The 22,193-nt window shown below is 39.9% G+C and overlaps 1 protein-coding gene across 1 annotated transcript; it reads right to left on the bottom strand.

The window, feature by feature from the left end:
- Nucleotides 1–2,334: 2,334 nt before the first annotated feature.
- On the bottom strand, nt 2,335–3,276 carry LOC147514417 (uncharacterized). The gene has a single exon (XM_086592586.1). The coding sequence runs from the start codon at nt 3,274–3,276 to the stop codon at nt 2,335–2,337; it is 942 nt and encodes a 313-aa protein (XP_086448712.1).
- Nucleotides 3,277–22,193: the final 18,917 nt, after the last annotated feature.

The following is a 22,193-nucleotide window of genomic DNA, read 5'->3' as shown; positions in this document are numbered from 1 at the left end:
TCGTCATCCAGACTAATGTTTCATCCTCCCTTATAGATGTGGATGAAGCTACTGAGGCGGTGGCGGAGGATCGCCTGCCAGTGGAGGCCTCGGAGGACCCTAAATGATGCTTGTATGTGTTCAGCTTTTGTTATTTATCTTTTCTGGTCATGTATTTCTACGAATTCAACTTTTGCTTCCATTGTAACTCGCGGGCTTGGATTTCTGGGTAGTCCTAGTAGGCCGGGGGTGAACTCCTTTCTAGCCAAACCCTTTGTTCCAAGTTAACTGTGTGATAGATATATTTCTTTTTGCTCATCATGCGCCTTTACTTCCATAATTGCCGACTCTGTTGCATCATACCGTCATTTGCCCGACCTACCCCTTCATTCAATGCTACCTCCGAGACGTTGGGGCGGCTGAGTATGCCCGGGCCACTCAGCGTGCCCCCAAGTTGACCGTGGAGACGTTGAGGGCCGCTGAGCATGCTCGGGCCACTCAGCGTGCCCCCAAGTTGTTCTTGGGGAGATTGAGGGCCGCTGAGTATGCCCGAGCCACTCAGCGTGCCCCTAAGTTGATCGGGAGGAGATTGAGGGCCGCTGAGTATGCCTGGGTCCCTCAGCGTGCCCCCAAGTTGACTGTGGAGACGTTGAGGGCAGCTGAGCATGCCTTGGCTACTCAGCTTGCCCCCAAGTTAACTAAGGAGATGTTGCGGGCCGCTGAGTAAGCTCGGACCACTCAGCGTGCCCCCCCTAAGTTGGCTGTGGAGATGTTGAGGGCAACTGAGCATGCCCGAGCCACTCAACTTGCCCCCAAGTTGATTAAGGAGATGTTGAGGGTCGCTGAGTAAGCTCGGGCCACTCAGTGTGCCCCTAAGTTGGCCGTGGAGATGTTGAGGGCCGCTGAGTATGCCCATGCCACTCAGTGTGTCCCCAAGTTGGTCGTGGAGACGTTGAGGGCAGCTGAGTATGCCCGGGCCACTCAGCTTGCCCCCAAGTCGACTAAGGATCCACCACTGATGTGGAAACCATTACCCGCTGCTCTTGACCTAACACACACATGAGCGGCAGCATAATTATCAGATGGGAAAAGTTGGCTATTGCTTTCATTAATATAGTAGCTAACTCAAAATAACATTACAAGGCTTGAATGAAGCAAATACAATTTTCTTTAATTAAAAGCACCCATAGCAAAAGTTACTCATGGAATTCCTTTAGGATCCGGATGTTCCACGGCCGCTCGATGTTCTCCCCTTAGGGTGTCTGCAGCCTGTAGGTCCCGGACATCCCTGCCTCCACCACAGTGTAGGGTCCCTCCCAATTGGGTCCCAACTTCCCGTCTGTCTCCTCCTTGGTGGCTGTGGTCACCCTCCAAAGCACCCAATCTCCAACATGAAATGTCCGCGGCCTCACCCGTTTGTTATACTGCCTCTGCAATCTGCAATGATACTCTTCCAATTAGATACGCGCAGTGTCTCTCCTCTCCTTTGTTAGGTTCAGTTCCTCGGCCAGTATTTTCTCATTCACCCCTGCCTCCACTGCCTTGGTTCTAGTCGTCGGAGCCATCAATTTCCACCGGGATCACTGCCTCCACTCCGTAGGCCATTGCAAAAGGGGATTCTCCTGTAGACGTCTGCGGCGTTGTGCGATACGCCCACAGTATATGATTTAACTCATCTGCCCAACACCCCTTGCGCTCCTCCAGCATTTTCTTTAAATTATCCATGATAACCTTGTTAGAAGACTCTGCCTGACCATTCCCCTCGGGATTGTACGGGGCTGAAAACCCTTGCTTCACTTTGTAGGCTTGGAGGAAGGCTTTCACTTTTTTCCCCGTGAACTGAGTACCGTTGTCCGCGATGATGGTGTGTGGCAGCCCAAACCGGCATATTATATTCTCCCACAAAAACTTTCTCACCTATTCCTCTTTCACCTGTTGTAGGGCCACACCCTCCACCCACTTCGTAAAATAGTCTATCGCGGCCAACATAAACCTCCTTTTGCCACTGGCCATAGGTAAGGGCCTGACGACATCCAACACCCACATAGCGAATGGCCACGGACTAAATACCTTGTGTAATGGTTCTGCAGGTGAATGTATCAGCGGCGCAAAGGTCTGAAATTTTTGGCACCTCTTGGAATACTCAGTCGCATTTTTCTTCATGTGGAGCCAGAAGTACCCTTGAGATAGCAACCGGTGGGCCATCGTCCTTCCTGCCGAGTGGCTTCCACAATCCCCTTCGTGAGCCTCTCCTAACACCTCTTGCGCTTTCTGCGGCCCCAGGCATCTCAAAAGTGGTCCGCTGACGCTCCGCCGATATAACTCTCCGTTTGTCAGAATGTATCTCTTTGACCTCTATTCCATTCTCCTTCTCTCACCTTTGTCCCCTGTATCTATCCCCGATAAGTAACTCTTGATGGGTTCCATCCATCCATGCTCTTGTTCCGTAGTTAGGCACACATCCTTGTCCTCCGCGGTGCTTGGTTTGCTCAGCACCCTGACCTCAATAGATCTACCCTCTGTCCCAGGGAGTACCGCGGCAAGGTACGCCAAGGCGTCGGCGTGTCTATTCTCCCCCCTGCCTAGATGAGCAAAGCTAATCTTCTCGAACTTTCCTGCCTTTTTCTGTACCACCTCTAGATATTTGGCCATCCGAGAGCACCACGCCACAAATCCTCCATTGACTTGGCATATTACCAAATTAGAATCTGAATACACTGTCAACTCGTGCACACCCAAATCCTTGGCCAAATCCATCCCTGCTATCACTACCTCATACTCAGACTCGTTGTTCGTAGCCGCAAAACCCAATTTCATTGACAAGTCTAGGCAAGTGTTCTCGAGGGTGACTAGCACCACCCCAATTCCGTTCCCAGTATCTGTAGCTGATCCATCCGCGGATACCCTCCAACCATTCCGCATGTCCCACGGATCCAAGGGGTTGTGATTTTGGTCTGTCTCCTGTTCTATAACCATCTCTTCTCCCCAGGTGGGGTCCTCGGCCAAGAATTCCGCCATCGCTTGGGCCTTTTCTGCGGTTCTAGCTTGGTACTCGATCTCGTAAGAGCTGAGCAGCACGACCCACTTCAACATTTTTCCTGACTTCTCGTCCCTCAATGCCTGCTTAAGTGGCAAGTTAGTCACTACTACCACAAAATGAGCATCAAAGTATGGTTTCAATTTCAGCGCTGAGAAGACCAACGCCAGGGCATACTTTTCAATCCGACAATACCTCGTTTCGACATCCAACATTGTTTTGCTTTGGAAGTACACCGGCCTCTCTGTCTTTCCCACCATCCTTATCAACACTGAACTAATCGAACACTCCGACACCCCCAGATATAAGTACAGCTTCTCCCCCTATCTTGCCGCGACAGGATCGGGGCCTTGGCCAAATATTCTTTCAACTCCTGGAACGCCCTTTCACATGCCTCGGTCCACTGAAAGTCACTTGTCCTTCTTAACATTAGGTACAAGGGCCGACACTTGTCCGATGACTTGGATATAAATCTATTAAGGGCCGCGACCCTACCAACCAGCCTCTGAACTTCCTTCACATTCTGCAAGGACGGCATTTCTAGTAAAGCCTTAATCTAATCTGGGTTTGCTTCTATGCCGCGATATGTGACTATATACCCCAGGAATTTTTAGGATGTTACCCCAAATGTGCACTTCTCTAGGTTCAACATCAGCTTGTGTCTTCGCAATATGGTGAATGTCTCTCTTAGCCCCTCCAAATGCTCCTCTTCAGTCATACTCTTCTCTACCATGTCATTTATGTAGATCTCCATTTTCTTTCTGATTTTAGCCTCGAACATCTTCTCTCCCACTCTCTGAAATGTTGCCCCCGCATTCTTCAGACCAAAAGGCATCCTGGTGTAACAGTACGTTCCCCCTTCCACTATGAACGCCATCTTTTCTTGGTCCAGGCCATACATCACCACCTGATTGTAGCCCATCGACGCGCCCATGAATGAAAAGAACTTATACTCTGCAGTTCGGTCCACCAACTCATCTATCCGCGGCATCGGGTAACAATCTTTTGGACACTCCTTGTTGATGTCTGTGAAATCCACGCACATTCTTACTTTTCCGTTCTTTTTAGGCACTGCTACCACATTCGACAGCCATTCAGTGAACTTGCATTCGCGGATGATACTCACATCCTTCAGTTTCTTTACCTCCTCCCGAATTCCTTGTGCATACTGTGGTTTCATGCTCCTCATTTTCTGCTGGACTGGGCGGGCCCCTTTCTGCATATGTAATCTTAGCCATAGTTTGCTAACTAGGATTTTGTGGCTGTGAAAGGGCATATCTAACTGGAGGGCAGGGTAGAAAGATAAATGTACAGATTAGGAATTCACTAAATAGCTTGAAATTCCATGGTGAAAATCCCATGATTAACCCAGAGAGCTAACGTAGATTAATCTAATATCTCGAATTTACCAAAAGAGCATCGTATTCATTGGCTGTTTACATAACATAATAGTTTTAAAATAATGTAATTTGAAACATGTAACTTAAAAGTACAATAATAACAAAACATGAAGGCCACCTAGCAACTGTAACCATAAAGAGTGGGAGAGGTTACAAATTATCGATTTCCATTTCAAAGTCTAGTGAAAGTTCACATCAGAATTCCTTCCATGTTACTCGAGGCCTTTCTAGCAATCTTGAATTTGTTGGAGATGCTTTTATCGGAATGGTCGGCATTCACAACATATTGCTTGATGAAGAATTGAAGACCATTCCCTAGAGGTTCAAGCTTAGGGGTAACACCGACAGGTGTGAAGATATTCCAAACAATAGCTTATGGATTTTTAAAGATGGCCTCAAAAAGCATCTGAAAGTGCATAACTCTTTTTAGAGTCACCTTAAAGGTCGATCAAGTCAATGACCTTCAAGACTGCAAGAGAAAGGGAGAAAGACACAAGCATTTCTGCAGTGAATGTCGCAAGGTTCTTTGACTAAATTAGCTCCATTGAGTCGAGTTATTTGTAATAGTCCCACAAGCAATACTGAAAAATTAGAACACAGTGGAAAACAATGAACATGTAAGGTTCAAAGAAGCTCTAGTTTAGCCTTCTTTTTTTAAAAAATTTGGTGCGGTTAAGTGCAATTTCTATCAGATTACATTTACAACTAACATATCCTCACAATACGCACATACAGAGTCACATAGAGAACGAGATGAACTTTGTTGCCAAATATTCACAAAAGATTATCCCTTCGCTTGTCGGCTCCATCATAATATTTTCACCAGTGAATCAGTGTGAAACATTCAGGTGTTAATACGAAGTATTATGGAAACCATATTATTTGTTATTTGTCTTTCCACAAACACTTCCATACTAATCAATAGTCATCAAATAAAGAAATAATGAGAAATCGGATACAGAACGTGAATTTGTGATTCTTGTCATGACTACAAAATTTGGAGGCCAAAACACTATAATACTTGTTGAAAATTTTCTCCTGTGGAGATGAGATCATAATTTCATTTAAACAAGAAGTAACGAAGCTAGTCAAGATCACGAGAAGATTAAGGCGGGCAAAGAATGCCGACTGCTTCCCCGAATAAATCCAACTTCAAAAGCATCTAAATCGTCCTCCCCACCCATTAAGACACATAAGATTGCTTTCCGGGCATCTGTGTTCATCCTCCTGTCAAATGGCAAGCCGCAGGAATTTCTTGGCTTCGATGGTTCTCTCAGATATTGTCATGGTGAAAGGAATGAACATGAGATTCATACTTGATGAAGGCACCACTCTTTCAACTAAAGCAATAAGTAAATTCATATTATAAGAAATATCTTAATCCTATCATACAAGCAACACAAATATCTTAATCCTATATAAGATAAACTAAATCAAACATTCATAGCATTGAAATCAAATTCATATTATAAGAAACAAATAAAAGCAGTGAAAAAAAAAATGACCTTATCGTATATTCTTCTATTTTCATGGTTGCAAAGATCACACACCACGCACCCTGCACACACCCCAAGAGCACACACAGCAGCCACACACACACCACCAAAGAGCCCACCACCTACACACACTGCACTACCACCACTTGCAAAGACACATCTGCACCACCAACACGACACACCACACACATCCCACCACAACCACACACCGCCACAAGCACGCAATAATTTAATTGAAACATTCATACCATTCCACGAATTCAAATACCATAGCAAATTATGGCAAAGAAATTAATATTTATGGTCATTGATCAATCGTCAAGAAGAGTATTCGATTATAACACACCAAGAAGACTTCAACTAGAACTCTCAACTTCTCGCCAAACCGAAACATTTTATCTGCTTTCTTCATTTTAATATTGAACTTCTCACTTCTAGAATGTGTCTGATGAAATGCGAACTAAATTGAGCCCAAACTATAGTGAAAAAGTGAGAGTTTGGTCTTCTTTCGGGTGCTTAGCAAGGTGATGAGCATTCTTAAAACTATTTGAAATTCAGTGGGATCACATTCTCCACTCTCTACTCCTACTGCCTAGTTCAGTATCGACTATCAACATTACGATTTGGATAGGAGTGTTTAGGACGATCCTCAAATTATACTTCTGTTCAAATGAAATAGTCAAACACACAATACCTATTTTAGATGAGATAATATTTTGCCAATTATAATGTTGGGACCACAGATTCCATTTTGCAACCAGCATTTGATTGCAAATCTCGGTTGGATTATTTTACATCATTTACTCCCAAAGTCGAATTTGGAAATTTAACAGATAAAGTGAAAATCATTTAAATTTCTCACCTTGATTCAAATTAAAATAAGAAAGAGATGAATCCTGCCTCTCCAAATCTGTCAAATTGAAATTGCAATCAAAGTTAAAATAATTTCATTTTTATATATATAAAATTTAAAGAGAGAGAGGGGAAGAGAGTTTCGGTGGCTAACCTTGAGTGAGAGAGAGTGAGAGAAGCGAATGAGTTGAAGGTGGAACCGATAAAAGAAAACGTAAATTTATTTGCCGACAAAATTTTTTTAAAACAAAATGAAAAATTTGCAGTACAGTATTATCAAACAGGTGCAACTTTAAATTTGCCAATAGTTATTTGCAATTGTCACCTAACAAATTTCCCATTGGCAAATGGTGACAAAATTTGCATTTACCACAGCTCCTATCAAACACAGCCTAAGTGTCCATGGCCTATACCTAAATCACAAGGTTGTGCTGTGCCCCTGCTCATTTTTTTCTCCTAACGTGGTCTCACATTTCTCCCATGACACACACTTTATACTTCAAAGTCAGTAAACTTAACATCAACACAAGAACCCACAGTTACTACTGGACTGGAAAGGCTTAGGACTGCCCCTGGTCGACAACTTTCAAATTGAAGATTAATTTATTTTGATTTTTGTATCATTGATCGTTATTGTCTAGATAGCAACTATTGTGCACTGTGCCCGAAGTCCCGAACATTCTGTAGTCTCTTTCTTTCTTTAAGCAACTGACTGTAGCAGAGAAAACCACCTTATTAACCTAAGCAGGTGGTTGTTTTTCCTTACTAATTTTGATTGTACTGGCCCACTCCTTGTTATTGTTCGTTTAGTTGGTTGTGAGCATTTAAACTTTCCTTTTTCTCGTGATCAGATTATTATTTTTGCATTTCCTATGTGCATCACTTTGGTTTATTTTATCATTTATGTGTCTTTTTTGCAAATGTATGACAAAAACAAAAATTTGCAGCTGCAGTTAAACCCAAAGCCACTGCCAAAGCCGAAGTTTCCATTACTACACTCGATATACGTGTTGGCATAATTACAGACGTTAAGAAGCATCTAGATGTTGATTCTTGTTGAAATATAGTGTCCGTCTCACACATTCTATAAGTGTGAGACCGTACCTTATTTAGCTTGTTGCTATTTTGGTTATTCTATCTCTAGTATAAATATATGTATTGTAGGTTAGAGTAAACATACTCTAAACCCTACTTTCTTCTTGTGTCTTCATCCTTTCTTCTTCTTCTTCTACACACTCAATCCATTTAACCTAACAAGTTAACCACCATATGTATCTCCTAGCATAAATAACATGGTATCGGAGCCGACTCTGTTTAGAGAATGCTAGGAGAGAGATCCTCAATTTCAAGGTTCCAGTTTTAGTATTAGTTGTTGTCTTAGTATTGTTTCGCTTCCGCAATCTCTCGTTTTTGATAAAGAGGAGTACGTCAGGTTTTCATAAGGCGAAGGCGTGGTATCGTCATCTCGCTGGTTTTCTCAATCTACTACGCGCGCTGGTCGCGGGGCGCTTCGATAAAGCTTCTTCTTCCACGCACGCCTTCAGCATACTTTGTTCGCGCCAGATTCTTCTTCATCAAGTGAGTTTCTCTTCTCTTTACAATGACTGATGTTGTTCAAAACTCCAATGAATTCGGTAATACGTCTGTTTTCTCTGTTGGTATGACCTCTGTCAAATTGGAGGGTGTTGCCAAATTACCTTCAATAGGCAGAGGCAGTTACTGTTTATCTTACTGGAAAAGGTAAGGAAAATCATCTGACAGATCCTCCAGATGATAAAGGAAAGACAACCTGGACGAAAGATGACGCCTTGGTTAAGAATTTCTTGTGGAATACTATGGAGAAAGATGTTTGTAATACTGTGCGGTTTTTTAAAACCTCGAAGGAGATTTGGGAGTATCTACAAGAATCATACTCTCAATCTCAGAATACTTCTCGTATATTTCAGTTGTATGATAACATCTTTGATCTCACTCAAGGAGATATGTCTATCTCTGAATATTACAACTCTCTTCGTAGCAAATGGGAAGAACTGAATATATATCACCCATTTACTACAGACATAAATCAGTTGAAGAAACAAAGAGAGGAATTTCGAGTCTCCAAGTTCCTATATGGGCTACGTCCCGAGTTTGCTAATGTGAAAGCCCAAGTTCAAGCTGAATCTAAGCTCCCTACTCTGTCTGAGGCTTACTCTCGTTTGTCTCAGATATTCGCACCTCCTCCAAGCCATAATGATCGCGACTTTATTGATCCCTCCAAGCAAGTAATAACAACCCTCTTCCGGGTCGGTGGTAATGGAGGTAGAGGAGATAGAGGGGGTCGTGGCCGTGGGGGTGGTCGTACCCAAGGGAGTGGCCGTGGTCGTGGTATTGGCAGTTTTGAGCCTTGTGAGCATTGTGGGCGCACAAATCATAGTTCTGATTTTTGTTGGGATATAACAGGACGCCCACCTTTGCACAAAGCCAACAATGCCATAGTAGTTGATCAGAAAGTGACTGATTTTCAACTAGTTCAAGAAGACTTTGCTGCCCTGATGAAGCAGATACAAGCTATTCCCAGTTCATCAAGTTTGTCTGACCACCCCACTGCGACCCTAGCCGATTCAGGTAAAACATGTCTTCATACAAGTGGTAACAACTCTTGGGTTATTGACTCAGGAGCTTCTGATCATATGACAGGTAATCCCCAATTGTTTTCTAATCTTGCGTATACTCACACTCCATCATATGTCACATTAGCAAATGGGGCTAAGGCTAGTATTCTTGGTCGGGGTACTATTCAGTTAACTCATAATATATCACTTGTCTCAGTCTTGCTTATTTGAAATTTCCCCTTTAATCTATTGTCTGTTCATCGTCTCACCCAATCTCTTCACTGTAATGTCATGTTTTCTTTCACTCATGTTGTGTTTCAGGATCAACATGGACAAAGACACTAGTTGGTGGGGGTATGAGCATGGGGGCATCTATTACTTTCAAGATGATTATGGGCACTCTCACCGTATGTGCTCTCACAGCCTCAATCTCTTTGTTCGCTGGCATAGACATCTTGGTCATCTTCCTCCGGCTAGTTTCGCGAAGTTTTAGTTCCCATTATTTCTTCTAGTATTCAGTCTTTAAGTTGCGAGGTTTGTGAGTTAGCTAAACATCGTCGTGCTTCTTACAAAAATAGGTTAAATAAGTGTTCTAGTACTCCTTTTTAGTTAGTCCATTCAGATGCCTGGGGTCCTTGTAGAACCACTGGCCTTTTTGGAGCCAAGTATTTTATTACATTTATAGATGATTTTTCTCATGTTTGTTGGGTATATATTATGGAAAATCATTTTCAAGTATTCTCTGTTTTTCAAAAATTCTATGCTGAGATTACTAATCGGTATTCTGCACACATGCATGTTTTTCGAACTGATAATGCCAAAGACTATACCTCTACAATATTCCAGTGTTTTTTAGATGATCATGGCATTACACATCAAACCTCCTGTGTGGATACACCTCAACAAAATTGGGTTTCTGAGAGAAAGAACAGACCCATTCTTGAAGTCGCCCGATGCTTAATGTTTCAAACAAATCTCCCAAAGTTTTATTGAGAAGAGGTAGTCCTTACTGCCACATACTTGATTAATCGTATGCCCTCTTCAGTATTAGTGGAAAAAACACCACACTCTGTTCTTTTTCCTGGTCAACCTTCTTTCCATCTTCCCCCTCGGATTTTTGGTTGTGTCTACTTTGTTCATAATCTTCAGCCGGGTCGTGATAAGTTAGACTCTCGTGCTATTAAGTGTGTTTTCCTTGTGTATTCACGTACACAGAAAGGGTACAAGTGCTATAGTCCTCATCTGCGCAAATCATTTATCTGTGCTGATGTTACTTTTTTTGAAGATGTCCCATTTTACTCTTTAGAAGGGAAGATGTCCTCTAAACCATTTGAGGATTGTGTTATGTCATCTGGTGTTGCTGGATATGATCTTGGTGAAAATGAGGGAGCTCGTGAAGAAGGAGTGCGACCTGCGCCCATAGATGGCCTTACAGAGCGCGACCTGCGCTCCCTTAATGTTCGAGTTCTAGGCGATGGAGCGCACCCTGCACCCACTATTGGCCTTCCTGAGCACGACCTGCGCTCCCTTGATGGTCGAAGTTCCGTGTGATGTAAAGCGCGACCTCGCGCCAATCGATAACCTTCGGGGGGCGCTGGCGGCGCTTCAAGACCTTTCGGTTGCCATTCCAGATGTTGAGGCCGAAAGTTCAACTGCTCCGCTGCCCCCACCTCTGCCCACTATGTCTGTGGATCCTATTGTCATTCCATCTGACCTCGATGTTCCTATTGCCCTCCGAAAACTTGAACATCCACCTGCAAGTATGCGTCTTCCTAGTAAGTATGCTTAGTATTCTATTTCTAAGTATGTTTCCACTGATCATTTACCACCATCTGTCAACTCTTTTGCTACGTCCTTGTTGTCGCCTCGTCGAATCCTAACTACAGGGATGCTCTATCTCATCCTGGCTGGAAGCAAGCAATGGACGAGGAGTTGAGTGCCTTGTATTCTAATGACACTTGGATTCTTACAGATCTTCCTTCTGGGAAGAAAACAGTTGCTTGTAAGTGGGTTTTCACTATTAAGCATAATCCGGATGGTACTATTTCTCGTTTAAAGGCTCGTCTGGTTGCAAAAGGCTTTACCCAGACATATGGTATTGATTACTCCGAGACGTTTTCTCCGGTTGCAAAGCTCGCCTCGTATGCGTATTGTGATTTCTCTTGCTGTTCATCATCACTAGCCTCTGTTTCAGTTGGATGTGAAGAATGCCTTTTTACATGGCGATCTTCTGGAGGAAATCTATATGGTTCAACCTCCTGGTTTTGTTGCTCAAAGAGGGAAAGTCTCTCGATTAAAGAAGTCTCTTTATGGGCTCAAGCAGTCTCCTAGAGCTTGGTTTGCGAAGTTTAGTCAGGTTTTGATGGCTAATGGAATGACTAGGTATGAATATGATCATTTTGTATTTTACCGAAAGACCCAGTAAGGGATTATTGTCTTAGTTGTGTATGTTGATGATATCATTGTCACAGGGTCTGACAAACAGGGTATTGATCGACTTAAAGTCAATCTCTCAAGACAGTTCCAGACCAAAGATCTAGGAGAACTGAAGTATTTCTTAGGTATTAAAGTTACTAGGTTCCCTGGTGAAATTCATCTCTCACAGAGAAAGTATGTATTAGACCTGCTCAGTGAGACAGTTAATTTAGGAGCTCGCCCAGTAGAGACTCCTATGAATTCGAACGACAAACTCCAGTCGGATGTTGGAGAGATGTATGCCGATATTGAAGGATACCGTAGATTGGTGGGAAATTAAAGCTGATCTATGCTACTATTACTTGCCCCGATATCTCCTTTGCAGTCAGTGTAGTATCTAAGTATATATATGCATGCACCACGGCTTCCTCACTACCAGGCAGTTATTCGTATTCTGAGGTATTTGAAAGGTTCTCCTGGTCGTGGATTGGTCTATCGTTCTAATAGAAATTTTGATGTTGTTGGATATTCAGATGCTGATTATGCAGGATCAGTTTCAGATAGATGATCCACCACTGGGTATTGTACTTTCCTTTGTGGAAATTTGGTGACGTGGAAGAGTAAAAAGCAAACAATTGTGTCAAAGTTTAGTGCAGAGGTTGAGAATAGAGCTATGGCTCAAGGGACTGGTGAGTTAATGTGGATTCATAATCTGCTACATGAGTTAGGTTTCGAGGTACAACTACCTATCCCTCTACATTGTGACAATCAAGCAGCCATTCATATCGCTTCTAATCCAGTATTTCATGAGAAAACTAAGCACATAGAGGTAGATTGTCATTATGTCAGACATAAGGTTGAAACAAAGGAGATAAGTACTCATGTGGCTTCTCGAGATCAGTTAGCTGATATCTTCACCAAACCAGTGATTCGTCCAGTTTTGAGTTATATTGGTAATAAGCTGGGCATGAACGATATCTATGCTCCATCTTGAAGGGGGGTATTGAAGTATGTAGTGTCGGTCTCACACATTCTATAAGTGTGAGATCGTACCTTATTTAGCTTGTTGCTATTTTGGTTATTCTATCTCTAGTATAAATATATGTATTGTAGGTTAGAGTAAACATACTCTAAACCATACCTTCTTCTTGTGCCTCCATCATTTCTTCTTCTTCTTCTACACACTCAATCCCTTTAACCTAACAAGTTAACCACCATATGTATCTCCTAGCATAAATAACAATTCTCTTTATGTGCAAGAAATAGATGTGTGATTGTTTTGTTGGATTGTCTCCATTTTAGAATAATAGACTACGCTAAAAATTCAGTTAGTCGGGAAAACTTATAATTTTGCTGCACTGTTGTTGTTGTACTAGTATTATTTTTAGTTAAACGGACGTTATTTGCTATGTCTGCTCATGCTTCAGTCAGTTCAGCGAATAAATTTATTCTTATATTCTTGTGCTGTTGTTTGTGCACCCTCCAAACATTCATCTTTAAAACCTCTTCTAATTTCAGCCTTACTTCACGTGTTGTTTGGAGAAGTTTGGAGCCTATTTTTTATGAAAATGATCCAATCATCCATCGTGGCTCTACACTTCCAACAACAAAAAGGAAGACAGTGACCAGTGATAAATCCAACAAAAAACTATTATTCTCTCCTGCTGTTAGAACTTATTAGAAGCCAGCCTTCACCAGAATTCTATCTAAACTATATCTGCAAATAAAATCTAAAAGTGGTGTGAAAGAGACAAGGCCTTTTTGTATAAGACCCTTGAATCCCTGACCTGTAGAAAATATAGTAACAAGGAAAACGGGGTTCTAATACATCAACACTAAAGAAAGACTATAAACAAACAAAATAACTCAAATTTAAAAATTAGAATATATTATTGACACTAATGAAAGACCACTAAATAGGACCATCTGTCCAAATACCAAGTTGAAATAAAGACAACATGAACTAAAAATTTCTCTACACGAACGAAATAAGTTTTAAGAAACCAAAACAAGGAAGTAAACACTTGAATCACAAGGTGAAATATCAAAGACTGCCGCATCTCTTTGAAGAGAAACAGACTGAAACAAAAACAGACTTTGAAGAGAAATTAATTAGAAGTAGATCTAGATGGATTCAAACCATCAACCTCTCAAATAATGAGCGCTCTTACCCTTTTGAGCTTACGGATCCTTAAACAAAGACAAACATTCATCATATGATGAGCAACAAATTTAGAGAACTAAGAACTAAGAACTGAGGACTGAGAAACATTCACCATATGATGAGCAATACAAGTAAGGATATTGTTACCATACCTCAATAGTGCGACTGAGAACTGTTTGTAGGCACATTTGAATTACCCAGAAAAGCTTAGAGTTCACATGTGCAGCTTAGAGTTCTCTGTCTCAGGTGATTTTCCTCTCTGCTATGAGAACCAGCAAAAAGAAAAGAAAAGAAAACCAGAAACGTAGAATAATAAGTAGGTTAATCCCTGAACTAAAGGACAATGATTCATATTAATTATATCCACATTAGATCCATCTCCTAAATTTTGTGTTGAGAGGAACATAGCATTTGCAGCTGCAATACCAGCAAAAGCAGCCACTTATATGGTTTGACCAAGCCTCACAATCTTTGTGCAGCTTTTTGGTATTGCAGTGATTCTTCTGTCCATTATGTCCATTATGAACAAATAACTCGCCTTGTGGATGGCAGTGATTCTTCTGGCAGCCAAATTGCTTTTTCTGCTTGTGCAAGAAGCTTCTGGTGTGATGCCTCTGATAACAGAAAGGAATTAACAAAGTAGATAAGAAGGGGTCAATTTAATCGGAAAAAGTTAGCAGTTCTTTTGTTTTACGTAGACATGGTCCAATCAAGCTTGAAACAAAGGGAAAACATATAAAGGGAAGCTTAGTAAAAAAAAGTTTGAAAGAGAATGCCAAAAGTATAGGAGCAATCTGTTACACCTAAATAATCAAAGCAAGGAAATCTAGACAAAAGTTAAAGTTCTATTTTTCAAATTGGATTAGGATTAGGTTTTCCAATCTAAGCTACTGTTTATGCGGTCCTGATGCAGAATTTATTAAAAGCACTAAACTACTTGATCAAGGGCAGCTCATTTCTATATGTTCATGATGGTCAGTTGGTCACATAAGAGCTTTGCAGCCATACAAGCAGCACTGTACAAAGTTTCAATTAATTTCTTACATACCAAGGCCAAACACAAAATACAGCAATACACACATGGTTATCAACTTGTCTCGTAGCATTGCATGCTTAATCCAGATTTAAATAAGTAACTTTTCGGATCAGCTGATCAAAAGAGCACACCATTCATGTAGTAAGAAATCATAAGCAGTCTACTTGCCAACTTTTATCTGGTAAATTATAGTTTCCCAAGGTGTCACAAGCGTGCCTAACGTCCTCTATATATTAAGGTTTCAGTTTTAAGGAACATTTCATTTGTCAGCGGACAGCGCAGGAAATCTTCAAAAGTACTGTGACAAATACTTTGACGCTTAGCCTTTTACAAGATTGATAAGTACCCTTACTCGATTATATGTCCAACATATTTATATAAATCATTTGTAGGAATCCAAGAGATAAATTTGACACAACTTCTAAATTCGAATTCTGACATGTTTAATAGAGAAAATGATAGCACTGCAAATTTCACATTAGTAATTTAATAATTTTGTTGGGTATCACCACAAATGGGATCTTTAAAAGCGGGGGCAATCACTAATTTACCCTAATAATTATACTAATGAAAATAACTAAAATGGGGACCTTCTCATCCTGCCATAATTTCATTTCTAGGTAAAGTAGATGTCACGTCTATTGTTAAGTATGATATAATGTGGGCACACCACAATTACGATGTAGCTTATGGTTGTAAATTATTCTTAAGATACTAGCGGTGGTTGTTATATTAATTAGTGGGCATGGGCATGTTTCTAGTTGAGATGGTGGAATTCGAGCTAAATGAGCCAAGCTTTACTAGCTCAAGCTCAGCTTGTTTATTACACTACAAAGTGAGCTCATATAGTTAAACGAGCGAGTCTGAGCCGAGCTTAAATAAGCTGAGCCTGAATAGCTCGATTATTTTGCACTATAAAGATGCTATTTGAGCTAAACGAGCCAAACTTCATCAAACTCATTTGTTACACAAGTTTTAATTTGAGTTTGAGCTCGACTCATATAGTTAAACGAGCGAGCTTGAACCGAACTTAAACGTGTCGAGCCCAAACTCGAGCCGCTCGACTCAAATTCCACCCTTGCCTAGTTGGAAACTTGGATTTGTTCTTAAAGTTTTTGGGCAGAGTATGACATGATTTGCACATGTTGTGAACTGAATACATATTACAGATACCACAGTTAACATCTCCACATATAAAATAAAATCCACAACCTAGGGTGGGTGATAAACAAAGTTAGGCTGCATTTCTCAATGTGCCCACCAAATTGTGAAGTGTTTTATCCTTTTGTACTTCAACCAAATTGTACATATACCTTCCGGCCATTATTAAAATAAAATCGTATAAGTTTCACTCTAGGAAATTGATTAGGAAGTTAGAAACTTGATTTTGGAAAATTTTGAGAACGAATTTTATGACAGTTGTTCAAAATTTTGTGTATTCGGTAGCTCTCCTGGCCACTGAACGGCGCCACATGGTAGCATTGACATGTAAAATAATGAGAAAAGAAAATAAATTGTGTCATCGAATGATTTTATACTAGACAAATTAAACAAGAGTGGATTGCTGCAACAAACGGTGCAGAGCATTTTTCGATTAAGTCATTCAACCCAATGGACACGAGAAATTAATGATAATAACAACAACACGACGATTCATTACAAGGTAGAAATGGGGCTCAGCCCCTTGGTTTTAATCCGGATGAGTGTAAACCCCTTCATATCGGCCCATACCACATAATCTCCCTATTTATCAGCTCATATCACAAAAACTCCCTGTTTTCCAATATCAGCGAAATTCCAGTTCGATTTCTATTTCCTATTTTATTTTATTACCTTTTTTACCCTTCTTCTATATTTGGATCAGATCTTATTGCTTGAAGCTTCTCATCCAAATTAAAAACCTTCTTCTCCATTTCACTGACCTCTTCAGCCTCAACATCATTTTTCGCTTCCAACTTCTCAACAAATTTCGGCATCCAACTTCACAACAGAATCATCATCATCACCACTTATGATCAACATACTTCACGCGATTTGAACAAGCCAATTATAACACCAAGAAGAGGCCAAGCATGAGGAGTAAGGAAAAGGATGGAATGCTTAGGTGGAGTGATGTACAGAAGATGAAGTATACATGGAGAGTGGCCCAGGAGCTCATGAGAGTGACTCCTCCAGTATTTGGGAATTTTAAGAGAACTACTAAAGATACCAACTTTAGCGGTTTTGAGATGTGTTGTGTTGAAGATGTGGTGTGCTGGAATGCTATGATTGATGGGTATGTGAAATATAGTGAAATGGAGCTAGCTAAGTTGGTTTTTGAGAGAATGGTGTGTAGAGATATTGTGTCTTGGAATACTATGATTAATGGATATGCATTGGTTGGGAGTATTAAGGAAGCAAAGAGGTTGTTTGATGAGATGCCTGAAAGAAATGTGGTTTATTGGAATTCTATGTTGGCAGGGTATGTTAAATGTGGTGATGTTGAGGGAGCTCATGAGATTTTTTATAAGATGCCTAGGCGAGACGTGGTGTCATGGAATGCAATGTTAGCGTGTTACGCACAGAATGGTAAATCGAATGAGGCTATGGAATTGTTTAATGAGATGCGGGATTTGGGTGTCAAACCGACTGAGGCTACTGTCGTTAGCCTGTCATCGGCTTGTGGGCATTTAGGTGCACTAGATCAAGGAGCTAGTTTACATACTTATATTAGTGAGCATAAGATTGGATTAACTACTATTGTGGAGTGCATGCTGGTAGATATGTATGCTAGATGTGGAAGCATTTCTCTAGCTCTTCAAGTCTTTTACTCTATAGAACTTAAGGATGTTCTTACTTGGAACACCATCATAATCGGCATGGCCATGCATGGACATCTTTGCGAAGCTCTTCGACTTTTAAAGAGATGCAAGATCTTTGGTGTATGTCCCGATGACATAACTTTTGTAGTCGTGGCTTAGTGCATGTAGTCATGCAGGGGATGGTGGACGGCGTCGGAGATTTCTAGCTTGCATGAGCAATCTTTATGGTATTGACCCAAAGGTGGAGCATTATGGTCGTGTTATTGATCTCCTCTCTCGTCTTTGGGCTTTTAGTGGAGGCGTGGAGTCGATCGAGAGAATGCCCATGGAGCCAAATTCCAGTGCTTGGGGAGCATTGCTTGTAGAACCTGAAATTCTACCTGCTGTAGAACCTGTTCAAGCTCCTCTTTCTCGTCGTTTGGCTGGCCTTGGTGGCGCTGCTCCATTGATTGCTCATTTTGATGTTATATAAACACATTTTGTAAAACTATATTTACAGTCACTGAATTTTTATAGATGTTTTTTTGACATTTGAGTTCTAACTAGGTGACGCGGGTTATGAAAATATGAATTTACATATGCAAATATGAAGTTACATATGTGAATACAAATTTACATATGCAAATATGAAATTTCATAGACGTTTTTTCTTACATCTGACAGGTGACACAGGTTATGTAAATATGAATTTTCATATGTAAATATAAATTTACATAGGATGACGTCAGCCCGGTTTGTCTTTAAGTCGAAATTATAAGTAAAGATTGATGACGTCAGCCCGATTTTTACAAGGGTATTTTGGTCTGTTTTGGCTTTAATATTATGTTTTAAATACTAGGGAGGTTTTATGCATGTGTTCGGTTAGAGGGGGTTTTTATGCTGGTTATGTATCAACTAGGGAGATTAAATCCAAAATCTGTCATTACAAGATAGCGTGGGTTTAGCTTATGAATGTAAAATGTTTTTAATGGAGCCTCTTTTGGGTCCCAATTAGGGGTGTGCAAAAATCCACTCTAACCGACCGACCTGACCCGATCTGACCCATATGAGTCGGTTATCTATTTACTATCAGTTTAGATCGGTTTGATTATTTTCAAAACTGACTATCTCGGTTCGGATGGCAGTTTATATTTGTGAAACCCGAAATTAACCGAGCCGGCCGCTATGTACGTCAGTACATGTTGATAATAGAATAAGTGATTTGATCAGTATCAAATAGATCTATAAAAAGCCCATTTATAAAGCCCCCACGTGTAAGCCCACCTTTATAACATAACAAACTTTAACCTAGCTAATCACTTTTTACTTCTTTGAAAACTAGGGCATAACCAGACGCCGCCACCCAGCATCCTCCATTCCTCATTCATTTACACCACGACGCCACCAGTCCATCATTAACAAATATTTGTATTCTTTTCTTCATCTCTTCCTTTTTTTCTTTTCTACTCCTATTTTATTGAAACGTTAAAAGAACTTGATTTACTTGATTTTCGGAATTTATTGACAAGTTAAGATAATTGAACTTGAGCCAGCAAAAATTGTGTGGTCAGTTCAGTTAATATCGGTTAAAACCGTGAAATAATCAGTTCGAATCGGATATCGATTAGGTTAGAAATTATTCGGTTCGGTTTCGGATCGGTTATATCTGGAATATCAGTTCGGTTCGGTTCTTGTTGCATATAATCTGACACCGTGCACACCCCTAGTCCCAATATTCTTCTTTATATATATATATATATATATATATATATATATATATATATATATATATATATATAGTTCTTCAATTGAGGAAACGTTTCTAGAGTGTCCACATGTCATGACTAATTAAGAAAAAATAGAAGATAAAATAGGAAACAAATATTTATCTTTATCCTTAGATATATATTATAGATATACCTTCACATAGAACCCAGTTTTTCCTAGACTCTATTACTAAATATAAAAAAGTAGGATATGAATAAGGAAACAATCACATCTAAAGTTTGACCGACTCTCTAACTTTTCTTAAACACTATAGCTAATTACAAAAAAACAATCCCATCTAGAGTTTCACAGAATCTCCAACTTTTCTTATATATTATAGCTCTACCCTCATCAATTGAGGGAGAGTTTTCAGAGTGTCCACGTGCCAAAACTAATTACAAAAAAGTAGGCGTTAAAATAGGAAAGTTAGCAATTCCAAATTCACGACTGGGCGTTTATTTATGAAACAGGAGACAAATAAGGAATTTTCGAACAAAACCACACTACACGAAAACCCAGAACCCTTTATTCTCAAATCTCAATCACTCGGTCTCCAACTCTCTATAGCCTGTGGAAAAAAAAATCTACGCTGCCAACATCGTATCTGCCTCTTTCTCTCCCCCCATTCCCTCAAGAAGAAAAAAAATGAATTTTTCAGAGCAAGATGTATTTGGAGAAGAAGAATAAGAGAATCATCATAAAGGGTGGGTTCATTGCAAATGTTCAGTGTGCTGAAGTATGGTGCCCAATGATAGAGGAGATCTTTGTTGAATATTTGAGAAAAGAAAAAGCAGATCTGTGTTCTTCTACTTCAATTTATTTATATATTTATTTATTCATTTTGAATAAGTGTATAAGAGCCAATTGAAATTGTTTGATAGGTTTCATACCTCTGAATTCTAATGTTAGGCGTTGACATATACTATCAACTTTAGATCTGTTGATGTTGCTAGATTGTAAAGGGTATATGGCCATCTTTTTTTATTTATTTATGTAATGAAGATTATTTAGCCTCTCCTATTTTGTTTTGAATGTTGATTAATAATGAACTATGTTACATGGACACGCCATATTTAAAAGTAATCTGTGTTGAATACGTGTTCACGTATCCATATCGAGCACCAATGGCGTGCCCCAGGTTAAATGTTATAAGAATTATCTACACATAACTACATAAGTCCTGTTTTTGTCTCCAGACACTCTCAAATGTGGAATTCCCACATGGTAGGGTTTATAGTCCTGTATTCATACTTAAACAATATAGCTAATTACGGAAAAAAAAAAATAGATGACAAAAAACTAAATTGCTAAAAACAATAGTTTCCACCGAAAACTATTTTCCTAAAACCCTTTCAATTTGATGCGTTATTCACTGTGTGATTTAGACATTTATTCATAGTAAAGGATTCAAAAAATCACAATTACGGCCACAATAATTATGACATATTCCAATTCCTTAGATATATATTATAGTTATACCCTCACCAATCTATTTTTTGGAACACTCGCAGAGACTCAAATTTTTTCTAAACTACATTACTACTTATAAAAAAAGTAGGATATAAATAAGAAAACAATCCTATCTAGAGTTTCAAAGAGTCTCTAACTTTTTTTAAACACTATAACTAATTACGAAAAAATAATCTTATCTAGAGTTTCACAGAGTCTCCAACTTTTTCTAAATAATATAGCTAATTACGAAAAAAAAATATGAGACAAAAAACTAAATTGCTAAAACCAATAGTTTCCACATAAAACGATTTACTTAAAACTCTTTCGATTTGATGCGTCATCTACAATGAGATTTAAACATTTATTCATAGTTAAGGATTCCAAAAATCACAATTCTGACCACAATAATTACGACATATTCCAATTAAATTTATAAATTTTCAACACTATATATATATATATATATATATATATATACGGGCTGGCTACGTCGACATACAGAAATGACATACGTAATTGACATACGCAATCCTATCTACCTGCGTGCAAAGCTATGTAGATTGATTAAAATGGAGGAAGTAGACATTTATCATAAAACGGATATTGACTGGTTATGCTTCGATAAGTGTAGCTTTTTTTTTTTCAATGCTCTAAAGGAGAAAAAAATCTCAAACTTAGTAGGGGTTATAGAAGATGCCCAAGGCACAAAAGAGAGGGAAGGACCAAGTAGCAACCTGCCTTTCTCGGTTTATTCGGGGCTGTTGGGAGTGCCCTCCTCAAGCTTATTGTGGACGCTGGGTTTCTAAACAATCTCAAAGTAAAGGAGATCGACCGAATCACGTGCACCTCTCTATGCTCCCCTATTTCAGCGGAGAGATCAAAGGAGGCTTTGTTCGATATGGAGGACAATAAATCACCGCCCGCCAGACGGCTATAATGCCTGCTTTTTTCAAAGAAAGTCGGGATGTTATTAGAGCAGAGTTTACCGTGAGCTATCCAAAGATATTTTCAAGTACGAGAAAATACTTTGAGGTATAAATGCCACCTTTCTTTGCCTCATTCCAAAGATGAAAAATGCATCTTCAGTTGGCTCATTTCGACCCATAGCTTGCTGCAACATCATATATAAATGTGTGGCGAAAGTTATTACCAACAGGATGAAGACTTGCATTTCTTGGCTAATCTCTAGCTCCCAATCAGCCTTCATACCGGGGAGGTCTA

Source organism: Coptis chinensis, chromosome 2, assembly GCF_015680905.1.
Source record: "Coptis chinensis isolate HL-2020 chromosome 2, ASM1568090v1, whole genome shotgun sequence".
Taxonomy (NCBI): domain Eukaryota; kingdom Viridiplantae; phylum Streptophyta; class Magnoliopsida; order Ranunculales; family Ranunculaceae; genus Coptis; species Coptis chinensis.
The sequence above is the reverse complement of the archived record's forward strand: the minus strand, read 5'-3'. Positions and strand labels throughout refer to the sequence as shown.